Source organism: Ascidiella aspersa, chromosome 2 (assembly GCF_963924565.1).
Source record: "Ascidiella aspersa chromosome 2, kaAscAspe10.2, whole genome shotgun sequence".
NCBI classification, from domain to species: Eukaryota; Metazoa; Chordata; class Ascidiacea; order Phlebobranchia; family Ascidiidae; genus Ascidiella; species Ascidiella aspersa.
The window spans coordinates 7395385-7415991 of NC_139448.1; the positions used below are offsets into that span (position 1 = coordinate 7395385).

At 36.9% G+C, this 20607-nt stretch overlaps 1 protein-coding gene across 1 annotated transcript; it reads left to right on the top strand.

Moving 5' to 3' along the window:
• Positions 1 to 6782: 6782 nt before the first annotated feature.
• On the top strand, positions 6783 to 9700 carry LOC146163357 (glutathione S-transferase 1-like). Its single transcript, XM_083380461.1, has 4 exons — positions 6783 to 6982; positions 7763 to 7901; positions 8659 to 8794; positions 9525 to 9700. The coding sequence occupies exons 1-4, from the start codon at positions 6783 to 6785 to the stop codon at positions 9698 to 9700; spliced, it is 651 nt and encodes a 216-aa protein (XP_083236587.1).
• The last annotated feature ends 10907 nt before the right edge of the window (positions 9701 to 20607 follow it).

Here is a 20607-nt window from a genome sequence, read left to right on the forward strand (position 1 = left end):
AAGTATTAAGGGTATCTTAGCGAAATTGCGGTAAATCTATTAACAGTTATTTGCAATAAGGTTGTATTAGAAGTTTATTGGTCAACAAAGAACAACTGCATGTCGGTAATTATTTAAACTTTAAGCATTCTATATTTCTAAACCTTGCACTTCTTGATGAGAAAATCTTTGAAAAATTATAATCTACATTAAAAGCCTTATTATTAACTGGAGACCGAAAAAAAAAATTTGTTAGGTTAAATGAAACATTTTTTATGAAAGCAGTCATTGATTGTAAAACTACTTATTTTTCACAAAACGATACAATTGGCTGAATATAATTTACGCACGTTGACGTATTGGTCCAATATCATAATTGGGCGCATAACAGGGAGCTTATAATTTCAAAATCAACAGTCATATAATGTAATCTGCTAGAAGTCGACTTTACAAAAAGTACAAAACGTTAGCCAATATTTAAAGAAATTATTCACTTATTTTCACTTACTGTCATTCAAAGTACTGTAATTGAAGCAACTGCAAGGGTTACCGTTAGTGCTTAACTCTATCGTTGTTTCTGCCATCGATGTTACAGCTGGCACCAAAATTGTTGTGGTCGGTGGGTCTTCTGTTGTTACTGTGCGACACAAATCCAAAACAAAACACATTTTAACAGGCTTAAATGCTGATTGAGAAGCACCACAACAATGTCAATTCCTTCTTGAGTTAATATTTGCCATATAGTATATGCGTTGCTCATCTGTTTAGTTTATTTTTAATTGCAACAATATTTCAAACATCACAGCAATAATAATTTCTGAGAAATATAAGTGTTAACCAACATTTCGGTAACCTATTCACGTCGCCTTCTTGAGGATGATTAATACTGAAGAAGGCGATTTGAATAGGTTGCAGAACTTAAACAATTACAATTACCAGAAGAGCTGTGTTTGATTAATATTATACCTGATAGCAAGAGAATATATCCAAGCAATAAATCATTTTTCAGCCGTTTGACAGATTCAAATATGCAGCAATTACTTATTGGCAGATCAAAAATGTGTTTACTCGTCTCCTGAAAATTAACTTACCGATGGGTTTAGAACAAATGTATGATGTCAAACCATCGCATCGTATATCGTCCCACAAATAACCGAGGTTGGTTGCCATCACAACACATTCCTGGTTCATGTTTGGTTGATTTGTTCCCCACTGAGCCACATCCAATATCGTTCCATCAAGCCAGTGATATTTGTTTGTAATAGCATTCCGCTTTAAACCGATGTAAGGTGTACGTATAGAACCTAAAGTATAATTTATTTAGTTAACTGTGACATACCTTACCACTGTTCAAACAAAATCCGTTTACCTGACATGCTTGTCAGAAAAAGCTGAATCTCACTGGTGTTTACTTTCGCCAGGTTTGCATCCATCGAGTTGCAAGCTGACTGAGCTCCATCAAAGTTTGCTACACTTGTTGACATGTAATACTCGTAGTTTCCAAAAGCGTGCCAAATAACACAGAAACTGTTTCCCACCAAACAAAATACTAATATAAAGTGAAAGTATTTCAGTCTTACAGCTAGGCAAGTTAATACTTTCATACCCCTAGTCAAACGAGAATATATTTTTTTGAATAATGTTTTATTCTCTAAACATTAAATGGAAATTCGTTTAATTGTTGTATAGATTAGTGAGAAGTCGCACTGTTTTATGTGTTATCTAAGGAATCAACAACATGGTTGATGATAGCGGTCAGAAAATTGTGGGCCTAACTTAGAAACTTGAAATAAAGATGATTTGGATTAAAAAAAATCGTTTTAAATTTTCAACACGATTTCACCAACAGCCCCTAAATAGCTGGTTTTGTTTCAGGAAAAATATCAGTCTATTGCATCAAAGTCATTTTAAGGTAGAAAGAACAGAAAAACTTTCGAAAATGTTAAACCGTCTATCTTAGTGCGTAATATTTTAGGTCATACAGTTTAACAATATGTATCCCAGTGGTCGGCAAACCGTGGGCCGCGGCCCAAATGTGGGCCACAGAGCCATTTTTAGTGGGCCGCGAGTTACTTTTGAATAGTTTAGTTTTATCAAATAGTTGTGGGCCGGGTTATAGCCGTATAGGCTTACATTCATTGCACTGTATTTTCAACGTTGGTGTGGCTAAGAATTTTTATATCGCCTCAGCGTGGTTCAGGTCCGCTTAGCAATGTTACCCTGAGAGTCCCTGTCAAACTGCATTTTTGCCAGCTTTAACTATATGTGTAAACGCAAATTTTTTCTTGGTATCAACAGCCTAACGCTGTGTAAACTTAGACTTCCTGCAAAATGCAATTTCTACCAAAACCTATCTAGTTACATATAATTTTATATTCAACTTTGTAATATGGCTATTGTATCAACAGTAACATTATCCAAATTTTAAAACAAGATTAAAGTAATTTTCTTTTGATGTTTTTCTTGCGAACCTTTTACTTGATAGCGGGTGCCAATATTCAGCTGTGGAGATGATATAATGTTAATCATTTATGCATTTAGTACACGTCTAAGGTAAGCGATTCGCGAACTAAAACTAAATAGACGCAATTTTTTTGCGTTACGCGCGATAAACTTGCTTTATAGTTGCATAATACCACACCGGTCGGGAAACAATATGTTTCATAGTTTGGTTGACTACGACGTTACTCTGTGACGTCAAATGTAAGGATTTTTTGTACATTTATAAGTTTTATACCTGAATCTATATTCAGCCCAAAAGCCATATTCTATAAATTATTGCGTCGTTTCAAATTTCTGTTAAATTAAACCATAAATGCCGTTATTTGAGGCAATATTCGAATCCTTTTATGTGCAATATGCGTCACGTATCCTTCTAATTGAAGTTTTGTCAATTTAAAAATTAAACTGCATGTTTGCTTCATAACTATAGATTTTAGCTTCATATTTGCGCAAAAGTTTGTTCGAGGGAAACAAGTGTTTCTAACTTTGTGGCGTCATTCTAAAGCCTCCAATATTCTGACTGTACTCTCAATTGGCCTTTAATAGTCCTGAAAAGAGTACTGTGGGCCGCGACGAAAAAAGTTCGTCGACCACTGATGTTTTCCCTTAAATTACTCGCAATCCACAAAGCATCAATCTACGCATTTAACAGAAAACTAAAATCTTGGATTACTAAATAACACAATTGCTAAGGCGCATAAGTTTCTATTGACACATTGCAATTTGGCCAATATATATATAAAAGGCTGCAGTATTTACGCAGATTTGGCTGACGCACTTTCTGAGAACCGATTTAAAGAAACAAACACCCGGGTAATGTGCATTGTTCGGGTGGTGACTGTGTGATGCACTCATACAAAACGGAGTTACGTGCATTCAGTCGGGTTACTTTGACTGACCCTTGTGCGAACCCTGGGTGTCGCAAAACAACTGGTTATTGTGATTTCCGCTTCTTCAGTGTCTTATGGACCAATGAAACTTGTGCGTGTAGCCAGGTAGCCTACTCACGTTTACTCCACCTCAGGTGAAATTAGAAACAACAGACAAATGTGTATAGATATCTCGAAGTACGACCATCTTTGACCACCTGCTCCTTTCTAAACATACCCAGGTCATTTGGTCGAGGCCTTGAGTTGAAATCTCATCGCAGGCTTGGTTGATCAGCGAATAATGCCTTGCTTGCAAACACTCCTTAATTGGCGAACTGATATCGGTACTAACGCTACTTGGCCATCCCGCATTTAAATCAATGTTGAAGTGATTTTGTTTAATTCAATACGAAGAAATGCATGTAATCTAAAGAAAAAAGTAATTCGTTGTAAATTAGATACTTTAACAAGTTTTACAGTTTTCGAATTGGATTGTTTACGGTCATAGTGATTTTGGCAATTTTCCTATGAGGTTTGGCTGCTGTAAAGTTTTATGTGGTAGCAAAATATCGCATTCAAAGTTGCCGAGAAGTACTAAAGGTCATTGCTGGGTTGGAGAATATTGCAAAAGAAATGCGAATAAATCTTAGTGAGTGGATATTACGTACATAGTTTAGCACTAAGGTTTTTGTTCTTTTATCTGGCTAACATCTGCCTAATCTAGATAGGCCTACAAGCGTTTTTTAACTTTCGTAATACCTTTTCTGTATGATTGGTATCCCTCTATGTGTGCAAAAAAACATGCTCCAGAAATAGGCTATTGGACTTACGGCTTCGCAGAAAGTGTTCATACAATAAATTCAGACAGTTTATGTTTTCCATATAATGGATATAAACACTTTACACAAAATTGTTTCAAATTTTCTCGCCTGTTCTGCTTTAGTATACCGAAAGCCATTGCAGACTCTTCACCGAATCTGTCGATCAATAATGCAAGCAGGGAAGACTAGAAAAGCAACTAGCCTGCAGTGAGGTTCGAACTCACGACTCCGGTCAAGCCGTCGCTCTACCAACTGAGTTATGCAGGCTCAGAAGGGAGCGAGTCGAAAAACAATCAAACGCCAATGCTTGCTCAATCTGTTAGTACAAGCAACTTCAATTGAAGCCCTCCGGTTCATGTTCGAACCTCACTGCAGGCTAGTTGTTTTTGTAGCCTGCCCTGCTTGCATCATTGATCGACAGATTCTGTGAAGAGTCTACAATGGCTTTCGGTATACTAATGATATGTAAGCCGTAATCGTTGGTCAAAAAGCAGCTTCAGAAGGGCTAGATTTCAGTTTTAAACACACATATGTATGTTCATGTTTTATTGGACTGTTTTGCTCTACCTATTTTTTTAAACATATATTAATTTTCATTCATACTTAACCTTTGAACTTTCATACTTTTAACCATTGCGATGGACGCACACTAATTAATATTTTTTTCATAACAGTTGAAAGAAATTTTGCCAGTCTTTACCAAACTAAAAAAGCTACTCGTGAAATATTCATCTTGCAATTGTGCGATGTATAATTTGACGGTATGTACGCTATAAAATTATAGTTTTGGCGCCATCCTTGCTCTCAACATAGAGCAATAAAAAAGTCAAACACATTTATCAATCCTTACGCCTACGCACGTTTTTAGGAAGGCCTAGCTTCGAGGTTGCGCGATTCTCTCTATCAACAGTAATGTTTGAGTAGCCTACGTGAAATCCAACACTCAACCAAGACGTTGCGTCGAGCATTTTCGACTTTTATACCGCCCATGCGCAGCACAGTACTACAAGGATGAATAACGCTTGTTTATATTCATGTTCTAGGATGGTGGTTATGTCAAGTCGAAAAAATAACAGCAGTTAGAGCTGAAAGGATTGAGTGTTAAACAAGTCACATTAGACAAGAAAAGCGAGAAATCTTTTGAAATACAATTCAGCCCTATCAACTGATTAAATTTGTTCAAAACCTTAGAGGGAGTTTTTGTGTTCACTAGTTTAGGTTACTTGGCAGACATAATTCAATTAAAAACACCACTTTATTTCAGAATTAGGCTTTTTACAAGTCTTGATAGCATAAAAAAACGGCATGCGTTTGCAATACCTTTCTGTCACGAAACATGTACTTTGGTGACCTTTAAAAAACAGCTTAGTGGCGTATTAAAGCAAGAATTAAAACTTGTGTCGCTTTCAAAGTTGTAGTGAAGTGAAATTAAACCACATTTTTTGTGATTGTCCTTGCAATGTAGGGTTGTTGCCGTATAAAACCGCTCCAGTTACTACTGTTGTTGTATCGCGACGAATAAAATCAACAGACAAATTGACAATCTGCAACTTAAAGAAGAGTGAAAACAAAAACTGCAAAGATGGGAAACGCTTCCAGCGGTGAAAAGGGTAAGCCTAATCTGCAAAAGACTGATCAATATAGAAACAGCATATTGCGACACACACCCGAATTCTAAGTTGATGAAATAGGCGTACTGAGTGATTCCCTACATATTGTATGTACAGCGTACAGCAGAAATCAACGTCGTACAGAACAAAAGCCTATTTGAAAGAATACGCCAAGTCACTGGTGTTTGCCTGGTCAAAGTTGACTTAGCACTCGACTGCTCTAATGTGTATTGGCTCGTTCCTATCGAGGTTCGCCTGTAAAGAGAAACACATCTATTTAGAAAAGCTCGCTTTGAGTGTTTGACTGTGTGCTTAGCGCGCTCAACAAGGAAAATCGCAGTTGAAGGTTTCGCGTTTGTCAAAGCGCAATGCTTTAATTAAGTTACAAGGGTGCAATTTAGCCAAGCTACTATTCGATGTGGTTTACGAGATATAAATTAGGCAACATAGGTATGCGGTTAGAAAAAGTGATTTAGTGCATTTTGTGACAACCCTGTCGGATTTCCGCTTATAATGTTAAAGACCAGTTGCATCTATTTTCTCATTGGTTTTAAGCATACGGGTGATATAGTGGTAGGGATTAAAGATTTATTTAATCGCGCCAAACTGAATTTTAATAAACCAGCTGAGTTTGGCATAAGACCTTAACAAATTAACCGCAAAATCGGTAAAAAAAAAACGAGCTTAAAACGAGTATTTTACCAAGCAACCTAATGCGCTGATTCGAAATTGGTTAAAATTTCGTTGCGGCTGTGAAAGCAGCACCCCGTCCACACCTTCCACCTGTTTGTATTAAAAGCCCGGCCTTAATCAAATATAAATATTACCCTTTGTACCCGCAAGTCACCGACTTTCACACGGGTTTATAAGTCCAAACTTTAAATCAACATGAAAAAGGGGACAACATAATAGCCTCAAAAACATATTGTTCTTTATAAGGATCAGTGCTTCGATTTTATTCACCTTTAACTTCTGCAGCAGCACCGGAGAAAGATAACGAAATGCCAGTCAAGTTCTACGCGCACAAGGCCAGCGCACCTTGTAGGAGCGTCCTAATGACCTTGAACGTCCTGGGAGTGAAATTCGAGCCAAAGGAAGTCGACCTGGCCGGCGGGGCCCAGAAGGCCGATGATTATCTGGCGGTCAACCTGAGGGGAAAGATTCCAGCGATCCAGGATGGTGACTTTAGTATGGGAGAGAGGTATTGTAGTAAAAATCCTAAAGCCATTTATATTCGATACACTCACCAGTTCGCTGTTTTTAAACGTTTCGGCAATACCCAATAATCGGTGTAAAAGTGAAGATAAAAACATCAACAGATACACAAATTAAAAAAATGACAAAAATAATAGAAAAAGAAGGCGATGTATAGGCCAGTAAAATGATGAAATGTTGTGTTCCAAAGTAGTGGTTTTCAACCTCTTGTTCATGGGACACCAAGCTTTTTTCACAAATGGTAGGAAACTGTAAGGCCTGACGTTTGCGGCTGAATAAATGTAAGAATAGATGATCGCGTGACGGAAATATATTGTTGTCTAACTTTATCAACTTCATTATCGTTAAATTGATTAGACATTTGTAATTATACAATCAAAAACTCTATTAAGCTTTAAAAAAATGTCGCTCATTTTAGAACGACATCCATATTTGGTGTGCAATAGTAGTTGACAACATTTTAATTGTTTGCTTTAACTTAAGGAAATTACACGGGCAGTAGAACTTACTTTACCGACTGGATCTGTCCCGCGGGCTGTAGTTTGGCAAACCCTGCTCAGTAAATTAAAAACTTAGAGGGGTTAAATATGACAATTAAATCAAATGTTATCTTTGAAAACGAACAAACAAAGGTATAAGCTATTCGAATATATAAATTTTCTAAACTGGTATATTCTCCATTTGATGGTCATGGCAATATAAAAAAGGCTACTGAAACATGACATCGTCAAGAAACACTCGTGTAACTTCTAATACGTTTTTACAGCCGCGCCATTCTGCGTTACCTGTGCAACAAGTATGACAAGAAAGCCGAGCTTTATCCCAAGGATGCAAAGACCAGGGCTAGGGTTGATCAGCTGCTGGACATCGACTCCGACGCCATGGCGGCCATGTTCGAATATGTGGTAATTGCGGGGCGTTGTGGTCTCTTTGTGCAATGTTGTCGTTTGTCAAGAATTGCTATTTACCGAGCAAATAGGTTTGGCCGTACCTTGGTATATATTTGTGGTCCTGTGGGCAAGAATTGATCAAATATAGACAAGTTGACCTTAAAGCGATATGGAATTTTTTTTTCGATAAATACCCCGTCCGGTGAAAAAATTTCTTAAACACAAACAACCGGTTGAAAATTTCCTACAAGTGTAACTCAATGATTATAAATCGCGAGAATGGAATGCCACATAATAATTAATGATCTGGATGTGGATACCTGAATGACCTTTTAAAAATATCACCATTCGTTAGATAAGAAATACAACATATGTGGAGTTTGACTTTGCCCTTCACGTAAAATTACTTATCCTGTGACATGAAATGAGTAATATAATGCAATCATAACTCACAAACACAAGGATTTTCAAATCAGTAAATAAGGGCGGTAGTTATTTAGCAATATATTCTATGATTGTTCCCCCAAAAATACGACGTTGAGGGAACGAAAAATAATTTAAAGTCTAGGCTCTAGATAAATGAATATTTTTTTATAAAATACTGTACCACCAGTTGTTTTCGAGGAACATTATTTGTTTCTTAATTGATCTACATTGTCGCCGCATGGTAGGTTGATTTATTTTAAATCATTTTTAAAGTGCAAACATGTGTTGAATCACATGTCTTTTTAAGGAGCGAGGTAGTTTTAATTTAGTTTTAATAATTTTTCAGAAACCGTTTCCTGTCCTTGTCCTTAACCAAAAGCCGGGCTTTGGCAATGAAGACGACATGAAGGTTCATCTCGACGTATTCGAAAAGGTTCTATCGAAATCGAAGTTCTTAGCAGGAGACAAATTGACCATCGCAGGTAACAGTTCTTTTAACCCTCATCAAATTGCAGGACTCTTCTAAAACACTGTGAAAAAATACCTTGTGTCTTTTACAAATACAATTAATGCATTAAGCCTTAAGTTAGATAAGCCTTCAGGTAATACATTAAGTATAGGTTCATGAATTTTTGCAAACAGTCCTTAAGTAAAACAGCAAATTCTGAGTTACGTACCAGATTTTTATATGTGGTACTGAATGGCAATAGCATAGTTTGGTAGCACAAATAAGTAATTTGATACTTGAAATTCAAGACTTACCGTTTATACAACAGCACTGTTCGTGGGCAGATGGCGTTTAGTAAAAACTTATCAATGCAACTAATGCATTTGTCTGAATCATGTTTTTCTGATCTATTATTTTAGATTTATTTCGCGCCGATAACCTAATTACGAAATTGTGTAAAATTGAAGCAAAAAATTGTTTAAAGAATGGTCTATAAGGTTTAAAACGCCTGCTATTTTTCAGTCTGATTGATTGAAAATTCAACAGTAATTTTAGCGTGAAAAGTAACGCTTTTTAAATTCATGGATTAACAAATAAAATATTTTGTTCCCAATATATTCACCACTTACAGTTTAGTCATTAACAGAATCTGTGTCCGCAAGGATGGTAACCGAAAAGCGTTTAAACTCCAACGCGGCGACAAAGGTTACAAATTGCTACAGGGATAATAATTTTGATTTTTCTTATACGTTTATACCCAATAGACATTGCGGTGGCGGCCACACTTTCTATACTGGACATGGCCGAGTACGACCTGGGCCAGTTTCCCAAGCTGGCCAAGTGGAGAGAGGGAATAAAGGCCCACAAGCGCTATGAAGAGTGTATTGGCCAGGACTCGGCCTTCTTTACCAAGCTGTATCAGGGAAAGATCAACGCCTAATTAAAAATAAACTTTATTTTGTTAGATCAGTGGTTCTACAACTGTGCCTAAGTACACTATAGGGTAAATTGTTAATTTTACGGGTAATTTTGACAATATTAAAGGGATATTTTATGCTATGCTAAATCAAAAGAAAAGAAAACACAACGAATTGCCTTTTCGCTGTTTGAATCTGTCCGGATAAATCAAAAGCCTTTAGGTTAAACCAGTTGTTTGACACGTCAAGAACCTCTGGGCAACATTATTACATTACGGCCTGTAGATTGTTAGTTTACACATGGACGTTGTTTCTAACACACCTTTATATAACCTAAAACCCTTATTCGTTCCCAAAATGCACGCTTTCCTTGTAAAATAGAGCTTTCAAACTGTGATTGTACTTTCTGTGTGACGCCCACATTATTTCCAGCACGTTTTTAAAGGAAGTTATCTTGATGAGTAAAGCATTTTCTGATTGTAAACAACAGTATAAAGTTTTTGCGGTTTACAATAGGACATATAGTTGGTAACGTCAAAAGTTAGATTACCAGAGGCCATGTCACACATTTATAATTTTCTTAATTTCAACAGAATTTTTGGTTTTATTTTCATTTAAATCTCGCTGCAATACAAAGTTGCATTAATTGCTCGTATGTTCATCGACGTTTGCGTACAGGAGGAAATAAGTGTCATCGCTTTAAAAATGTATTTAAATGCGAAACTTTTACACCAGCTGTTTTGAATAAAATCGACAACAACAACAACTGGCCGAGCCTAGTCAACCCTTGTTTTAATGTCAGACCACCATACTGTTACAAATTCCAACGAAATGCCTGCAAAGTTGAATTTTTCGCACCTTTTAACCGTTTAAAAAAAAATTTTAACCGGTCGCACCTTTTAACCGTTTAAAAAAATCCTTATAGGTTGCATGAAGTGTATTTGCGTGTGCTGTAGAATGTAGTTTTTTCGCGAGTCGCTTATATCAGACGAACATGAAATGCATTTGGTGTACATATATCAGAGACTTTATCGATCTTTGCGCTGAGCGTTTGAGGATACATTTGAGTCTATTTTGTTATTTTACACTGGATATCTAGTATAAAATAACCATCAGCAACCAGCAACAACAACAAAAACCAGGGTTTTCTCTCAGGATGCCAAAAATAAGTTGATAAGAAATCACAATTTCTTTTCTACCAGACTCATTCTCAAAAAGCGACAGTTTAAATTCGTTTCGGGCTTTAGTTGTCGGATAAAGTTAATGAGCAATGAGCATGTTGGACAATCAGGCGTGGGATAGGTTCCGATTAGAGCGACAAAACGCAACACTATGTTGGATATGTAGAGAACGAAAACGTGTGGGCTGCGAGCTGAATGAAATATCTACTAAACGACTTGTATAAAGATCATTCACGCAGTTAACTAGGTCTTCTATTACCAGGGAATAGGACATTTTGATAGGAAAAGGTTTGCGTTCCTTATCGTGATCAAATAAGTGATGCAGTTTTAAATGTTGCTTTCGAAATAGATTTATTCTTAAACAGTGACTCGGACCGAACCCAAACTAAACCTGAACGTTTCCTGTCAGATTTTAAGCAGTCGGAGCGGAAATGCACCGAATATTTAAAATAATCTAAAAAAAGTTTGTTTTTTGTTTTTTTTGAGATATTTCAATATTGAGCTGCTTGTTTATAATAAGCCTCGAAACTTAGATTAAATATACGAGTTGCAATTCAATAATTATTCTCTACATTTTATAACCAGGTTTAACGCAACTTATGTGTCTGTATGAACCGAAAGTTGTAAACCGGTTTCGAAAATGAATTTATCGAACCGAAGCTGAACCGAAAAAGTCAAACGGTTCGACTCCCTTATCTTAAACGAATACTACGCGTTGTCTTAACCATTTCGCCTGGTGTAGTGTACTTGCCTGTGAACGGTCATGGCCATACTCACAGCCCTGCTGGTTGCCGGTCTTTTTGCTCAAGTTTATTCTGTTACTTGGCGGAAGCTGGACGGCGTCGAGTATTACATCGAACTCAATGATACCAAAGATTTTGACGGGGCGCAACGGGCCTGCTTGGCGCTGAATGCATCCCTGGTCAAAATCGACTCGCCAGAAATCCAAACATTCCTGGAAAATTTTACTGGTACATATTTTTGATTCATGTTAATCGTTAGCATAGCATATGTCGTGATATTTTCTTACACAACAACATTGTAACACTGACCAGTGTAGCATTAATTTAAGTCACGGACTTGAGTATAATTAAGCTAAGTCTCCCATGACTTGACTTATCGTTTTATTTCCCTTCTATTTGTTCAAAAAAAGGTTTTTACAGTCGTTTTCTCAATTCGATAACGGCCTTGGAAAAACCTTCAAGGTTTTCACAATTATATTAGTTTTGATAATTAATTTGCACAATATCAGTTTAACATAATAACTTTAAAATTTCTAAAGTTATTCAGTTTATTTACCTTGTTTTACCAAAAATGTAATATTAGGAGTAAATCAAAACAAAAAAAATTATTTCCAAAATCGACTTCTAAAGATTCGGTTCGACTCGACTCTTTGCTGTTTACTCACCATAAGTAATTTGTAATACGCCGCATAAAAACAACGGTATACGGTTTGACGAATTAATGTAAAATTATAATTTTATGTATAGAACTGTCCTATAGCCTATATGCGCGGTTGCAAAATTAAACTTATGTATCACATAAAAAACTATTTCGTTAAACAAAGGACGGTTAAAAAGAGAGAACCGTTAACATTTTCTGATGTTAAGCATATATTCCGCAAATGCTAAGTCAGGGGATTGGAAAGGTTTCTGCGGGTAGAAAAATGGTCGCAAAGAAGCACAGTTTTGGCGTATATCGTTGTAGTAGGACGATTCAACAGCAGTCGAAAAATAGACGATAATGGAGTAGCTTAAAGCAAAGGTTCGGTGTCTTGCCTGACTCCCGATTCGAGTTAGGCTACTCACAACTATCCGGAGTTTCGAATCCGAAATGCATAGCAGCAAGTTAGGACACGACAAAGCCGCAATGTATATATGATCGGAAGGGTGCACGGACGCCCCCACGGGGTAGGGTTGGAGAGGCAAGAGGGGGCACTTGCTTCCCCCCTCCCCCCCCCGGAATTTTAAATTATTAATTTATTATTAATTTGTTTATATTTATTATACTTCATATTTTATTTATAATGCTTTCATATATTTCAGTTTTACTAAGTTACTATTGGAATAATATTGATTTGTATATAAATTTATTAGGATATAAAATCCAATGTAAGCCTATATATTAATATCATTGGTACTGATGTTAAATTAAATTTTCTATATATATTTATATAACGGGGTGGTTGATTTGTGCGACACCTCTTTTTGATATGTCCGCACTGTTCTGGTTAGATGGGTTGGTGTAATACAGGGCTATGGAATCAGCACACGGTGGTCGATGAAGTTGTTTTTTTCGGCCGAATATTCAGACTCGGGACTCGGTTTGGGTTATTTTGAACCGACACGCATCCCTGGCTTAAGGCGTTGAATAACTTTATTTTATCATTGTTAAAGTTTTTCATTTTTTATTTTATTTTAGTGTCATATCATCAATTATTTATCGGTCTTAAGCGAAACTTAACGACAAGTAAGTTTCGCTGGTTAGATGAATCGGAGCTAAATTTTTCGAACTGGATGTCCGACGAACCAAATAACCTGGGTGGAAATGAGAATTGCGTTGTCATAGGGGCAATCGACCATCCCAGTTTTAAATGGAGTGATTCGCCGTGCAATTCAACTATTGAAGGTTATATTTGCCAAAAAACCATAGGTAAGCATTACCGCTGATGAATGGAATTTCGACAATTGGCCTGCGACTAATAAAGTTTTTTTCGTTTTCGGTACAAATGAAATGGATAGCAACTGGATCACCTCAAGCAACAACGGAAAAAATATTGAAAGCAATACAAACTCCAACAGTAACAACCATACCACTAACAACGACAGCAAAAGCATCCACAGCACCACCGACAACCGTACCATCAACAACAACAGCAATAAAGTATCAACAGCATCACTAACAACCACACCAGTAACAACAACAGCAAGACTATCAATAAAAGCATCCACAGCACCACCGACAACCGTGCCATCAACAACAACAGCAATAAAAGTATCAACAGCACCACTAACAACCACACCAGTAACAACAACAGCAAGACTATCAATAAAAGCATCCACAGCACCACCGATTACCGTACCATCAACAACAACAGCAATAAAAGTATCAACAGCACCACTAACAACCGCACCAGTAACAACAACAGCAAGACTATCAATAAAAGCATCCACAGCACCACCGATTACCGTACCATCAACAACGACAGCAATAAAAGTATCAACAGCACCACTAACAACCGCACCAGTAACAACAACAGCAAGACTATCAATAAAAGCATCCACAGCACCACCGATTACCGTACCATCAACAACAGCAGCAATAAAAGTATCAACAGCATCCACAGCACCACCGACAACCGTACCATCAACAACAACAGCAATAAAAGTATCAACAGCACCACTAACAACCGCACCAGTAACAACAACAGCAAGACTATCAATAAAAGCATCCACAGCACCACCGATTACCGTACCATCAACAACAACAGCAATAAAAGTATCAACAGCACCACTAACAACCACACCAGTAACAATAACAGCAAGAATATCAATAAAAGCATCCACAGCACCACTAACAACCACACCATTACCACCACCACCAACAACAACAAAAGCATCCACAGCTCCACCAACAACTGTACCATTAACAACAACAGCAAGACTATCAACAGTATCAATAGCAACCACACCAAAAACAACAAGAGTAATACTATCAACAGCACCACTAACAACAACTACACCAGTCAAAACAACAGCAACAACAAAAGCATCCCCAGCACCACCAACAACCGTACCATCAACAACAACAGAAACAAAAGTATCAACAGTACCACTATCAACAACCACACAAGTAACAGCAACAACATCAACAACTAAACCAGTAACAACAACAATTAAAGCATCAACAGCACCACCAACAACCATACCAGTAACAACAACGCCATTAATAGCACCACCAACAACCATACCAGTAACAACAACAACAATTAAAGCATCAACAGCACCACGACCAACAATATCACCAACAACAACACCACTAACCTCCACAGAAACCAACCAACCAACAACAACTGCACCCCAAATAACAACAACATACGACCAAGCATTAACAACGTTTGAAATCAAAAGAAATGTTAAACCTTCAACAGCTTCATTGCAAGTAACAACATTATCAAAGAAAGGCGAAGCAGCAACGGAAACAACCGCAAGCAAAGTTATTACAACGGTCATAGGTAAGGCATTGTGTGACAGGCATTGCGTGACAAGCAGTTTGTATTTACCTTAAGTTTAAATTTCAAAATTTTGTTGTAATATGTTTATCCACTCCCATAAAATTATACCAATATAGGAATAGTTTTGTCAAAAACGAAATATACACCTATTGCTATTCCATATGCCTAACACATACTGTAATATTAAGTTTTGATGATCACGACTCTTGAACTTGCAGGCAGCAACGGAACCTTCCCTACATACAGCGTTGGCAAAGTCGCGGCAATTTCAACTTTTCTTTTAATTTTCGTCTGTATGTCGGTTGCGTTGTCATTTAGACGACTAAAGAGGTAACTGTTAATTTTCCTTATTCGATCAACTTCGGCAAATGGGGCCACAAGCGCATTAAACTTGAACATTAGGAAACTAACGAGAAGCGAAACCCTTGAAATAAGTGGATGAGGCGATTCCAATAACTTTTCCGACAACATAATCAAAAAGGCCAACTAATTGGGCAAACTGTACACATTCAAACAGTTATTTAGTCTAGCTTATAGGTTCGACTCGGTACAAAGGTTTTGATTTACATAATTTTTTCTGACGTTAAATTATTATATTTAACATCTCTGAAATATTAAAAAGCCCTCCCAACAAACAACAAATTTTAATTAGTATGACAAGTTTTAGTTGTATTTGATAAGTTTTGGTCGGAAGTCGGAACAGGTTGTTTATTTAAGGTATTTCAGCATATTTCTGCAAAAAAAAATCTGATGAGCTTTGTTTCAATCTTAGGTGTTTAAAGCGACAGAAAGCAACAAGTCAACCAGAAGGAGATGAACTTGGAATGCAAATAATCATCTCGGAACCTCACATATACGCCCACGTTGGAAGTAAATCAAATCACTTAGTTTCAGTCACATATTTAATTTTAATACTCTAATACAGGGGTCGGCAACATTTTTTGCACTGCGGACCGGTTTAAAACTCAAATTTGGCCGCGGACCGGCCTTAAAAAAACAAATGTTCAGTAAAGTAAATTTAGTGCAACTTTTAGCAATGAGAACTCTGAGCTTGTTTTGCGCAGTCTATAGGAAATATTATTAGTTAACTTAATGAAGCCCGCAATATGTCCCTCATTTTCTTTCTGTTTTGTGGTTTTGCCTTTTGTGCTGTCATCGCAAAAAAAATGGATTACGAATCCATTTATTTGCAGCCCAACGGTTTTTACGAAAATAGCGCTTGGACTCTAGTAATATAACACGCAAGTGAAATATGTCATACAAGTAAGCATGTTTTACAACCTAGTTTTAATTTCGTCTATATAGGTCTAAAGGTTTCTCTAATGAAAATCTTAGCAGTGATTCACGCAATTTAAACGCTCTCTGTTTAATGTTTTTTCTCGTGAGAGCCACCTTACTTCTGTGTGCAAAAGAAGGTATTTGTGTGGTGCATTCATGTACTCACATAGCTTCTCAAACAGCCGGGTGTTACGTGCATGGGGCTAATCAATGTAACTTTATCATCGAATACACGGATGATTTTATTATACTAGAATATACTTTAGGGTGAGCACTCGCTAACATAAAATAACAATATTTTGGTCCATTTTTCGATATATGGCACAGTACGTATAGCTTATGAGGAGTTGGATTTACGATAAGAAAAATCACTTTGAACGTTGGTGAATGTGCTGTAACTTCTATGGCCATACCAGACTAGCTGTTTTGAATTATACTCGTGTATAGTGATTTTTTATCATACCAATCAATCATGGAGTACATTCAAACGAAAGTTAATACGTTTTGAATATAGAAATGCATTTATTTTTTTTACTTTTATCTTGCTTGTTACGTACGGTTTTGGTTTGGATCAAAATTTTAATCTGGCAACCCTGCTACGGACCGGTAACGAACTCCTCGCGGACCGGCGGTTGACGACCACTGCTCTAATATGTTATGATTTCACACGATAACATTTAAGCTAACATGAGACTGCGTCTTTCATCTATAGCTTCCACGATAAATAATGACACACGATGTAACTTTTTTGTCATAGTTAGGCCGTTAGCTATTAAAAAGCGTATTCCTTATACCGACGCCTGATTTGCGTGTTTAACATTTTTATAACTGTTTAAAAAGTTTTTCTTCGAGAGAACCATACTGATTTATGTAATCGGCGGTAAACAGCTGGTGCTTGAAATAAGGTTTGTCCAAACCAGGGCTGCGGAGTCGGACTCGGGATTCGGGACTTGAGTAGGAATATGTAAGACTACCCAAGTCCCTATAGTCCGACTTGCGCATGTGCAGTACCAAATTGCGCATATGCAGTACCCGAAACTTACTGTTAATAGTAAAAGTTTATTCAATGAAACATGCACACATAGGTGTGTTAATAACTGAGATCTAGCCCTTCTGAAGTTGCTTTTTGACCAACGATTACGGCTTACGTATAATTAGTAAACCGAAAGCCATTGCAGACTCACCAAATCTGTTCTACGATGCAAGCAGGATAGGCTAGAAAAACAACTTGCCTGCAGTAAGGTTCGAACTCACGACCTCCGGGTCCCGGCTTGACCGGTCAAGTTTATTAGCAAATGTGGATTGCTGTATATCCACCTTATTTTAGTAATTAATTTAATGGGTGAAATGGTTGAAACCAGTTAAAACGTGGTAATTTGGCAAATCGGCCTAAACTCAAGTCACTAACTTTGACGTTTCGTTTAGTTGTCCGGTGCAACTCACTAAAGATCGTTTTCATATAAATTCTTTGCAAATAAAACGACAACTCGGGCTTGTAGGAGATGTGGTCAACCAAGATGACGAAGAGTACGAGCCAGCCTATATTCTTCCCAACTCCGTTTTTTCGCCTCTCGAAAGAAGAGCGATCGAGTCGGGCTACATGGATGTCTGTTCGCCCAAACTCCCCGGGCGTCAAAGTGTCAACGAAGAAATCGACGAGCGGACTTACGACGTTATATAGGAAGCGAACCGGCTTGAATATTTATCGAGGAAGATGATGTAACAGAATGCGTTGAACTGCAACTCACTTTTCCCTTATGTTAAACTAGAAGATGCACATCGATAACCACACATCACTCCGCGTAAAACAACTTCCGCTTTCTCATAGCCCATACAAGTGAAGGTAGCCCTATAAAGTTATTCGACCGCTCAAAATGAGCTACTTCTGTATTAGCTTTGATATCTTACTATACGTCTTACTATGCAACCTTCAACTATTATGGTTTAAAATACATTTTTCTTTGAAGGCGAATATAGGCGTTTATAAGAATTTTAATTTACCCAAATTCGCGACAATATTTGCAACCAGTCATTAAATTGCTATTATTCTCACTTGAATTGCGGCAACTAAAATGTGTTCGGTGAAAAAGTGGAAAGAGCCTGATTATGCAAGGCACGGCAAAAAGTATAATTGCTTGTTTCTAACTTCTAAATATCAATCTACTATAATATTTGAATTAACTGCGATTCATTTCCTTGGTTGTGTTTAGAATGCGGCGATTTTACATTGTGTGAACTCTAGAAAAACCTTTTATTTTGCGTTATACATAATTCTGACCTTTATTGCACTTGCTTGTAGCCTGTAGACCTGATTTTGTCATTTTGTATTTTTTTTGTTTTTATTTTTTGTCATTCGCGTTGAAGTTATTGATAAATGGGCCAAACATCCCTCTTTTAACGCCTCTAAGTTTAAATGTATCAATATGCGTGATGCATACATGATTATATTTAACCGCTTAGAACAATTATCTGATTTACAAGTATATGTCATGCACGATTGTTGCTTAGACTCACTACTATAGGTGAAAATGACTGCAATGGCTGATATGGCAAACTATGTGACGTTCTGTACTACAATATGCCGGGTTTATGCGAGGGCAGAGTGACGTGGCTTATAAATTATATCTTTAAATAAGCCTGGATTAAATGCCTGCATACCTTTTAATGAAAACAAGATACCTAAAGAAAACTATGCTAAACCACGCCTAAAACCAAACATGTCTTTTATCGGGGGTTCTTAAATCGGGGTAGTAGGCGTATCCCCAGAGTTAGAAATTTCAGGGGTACACGGGAAAGTTTTGAATACTAACCCTGTGACGATTTTTCGCAAAAGTGATTTAAATTAATCGTTTCTAATGTTTTTGTGAGCGTTGAAGCCAATGAGACCATGATTTGCCAGAGATTAACAAATTTTCCCGTCCTTGGCAGTCATGATTGGATTGATCGTGAGAAATGAGCTTTTATGTTGCTTTGCGACGTCCCTGGAGCAAATATGTAACTGCAATACATTCCAGTTTATCCGCTGTACTGCTGATTATGTAAGCCAAGAATATTCGATCAAATTTGTACAGTAGGATTGCTAACAAACATCATGTAGCGAAATCTAACTCTTTATGTTTACTGGCAATTGTTTAAAAATATTTAGATTTCGATGTAGACGAAGGGACATCACCAGCCCCAATTAAAATAAATCATATTTTTAACTCACAGTTTAAACAATAAAATTAAAATGAGTGGACCGCTGAAAAGGCTACGTGGGTTTGAACAAAGGGTCACAGTACAGCTTTACTGTTTAACTTTTGGCCACATGCAAACAATGTATTTTAATCGTGACTTGCACTGAGAGCAGAGTGTTATACGACCGCTTTGTGAACAGGAAGGAAAATAGATATTAGTGAATCTCTTGAAAACGTTACGCGACCCTAAAAGGTAACAAGTTTATGGGCCCGATTATTTCTCCCCGTGTGGCTAATATCGCAAGGCATATAATAACACTTTTAATTTATGTTCCACCCATAGCACAAGTAAGTCATTTTGAAATCATTCAAATCCCTGTCAAGTCATTTGTGAAATAACTTAAATCCAAGTCAAGTCTTAAAAAAATGCCAAGCCAAAAAGTCAAATCACTTATAAAAATAGAACTATAAACTTGTCCAATCATGAGTAATATCTCAACTAAAAAATAACCCAAAAAACAAATTTACAGCAATCTAACCGTTTTACGTGCAAAAATTGAGATCAGGTAGATCAATTTTCATAAATTTTAACTAAAAACGCCTAATGTTAACAAATTAATTTAACTAAATGACTTTAAAGTCAAGCAATTTGTCCGAAAGACTTTCATTTAAAAACGGTGACCTTAGTCATTGTAACACTGCTGTGCGGTGCCCAGAATGAACCTTTCTAAAGCAATGACGATTATTCGCTGCCCTTGTTGTCCATTGCACAACTGATTTACACCTGTCTGAACGCTTGAACGAAATGCTAAGTATAGGTGAAAAAGTTAATTTGCAAAACCGGGACACCTTATTTTGTTTACAAAGTTTTGTGAGAAACAGCTATGAAAAGGCAGCTGCTTTGCGATTGCTACAATTCAAAGTATCGGGTTATCTTTCGGAGGTTCATCAAATTATTAAAAATGTTTTGCGAGAATATTTGTTTTTGGGAAAGTTTGCCATCTTTTGTCATTGATCAGTCTTAAACTTTTCGTCATGAAACTTGTTTGTTTTCTTTTTAT

Coding starts and splice junctions, on each gene's coding strand:
- LOC146163357 (XM_083380461.1), top strand. CDS start 6,783: ATGCCAGTCAAGTTCTACGCGCACAAGGCCAGCGCACCTTGTAGGAGC. Junction 6,983..7,762: donor GACTTTAGTATGGGAGAGAG/GTATTGTAGTAA, acceptor ACGTTTTTACAG/CCGCGCCATTCTGCGTTACC. Junction 7,902..8,658: donor CGGCCATGTTCGAATATGTG/GTAATTGCGGGG, acceptor ATAATTTTTCAG/AAACCGTTTCCTGTCCTTGT.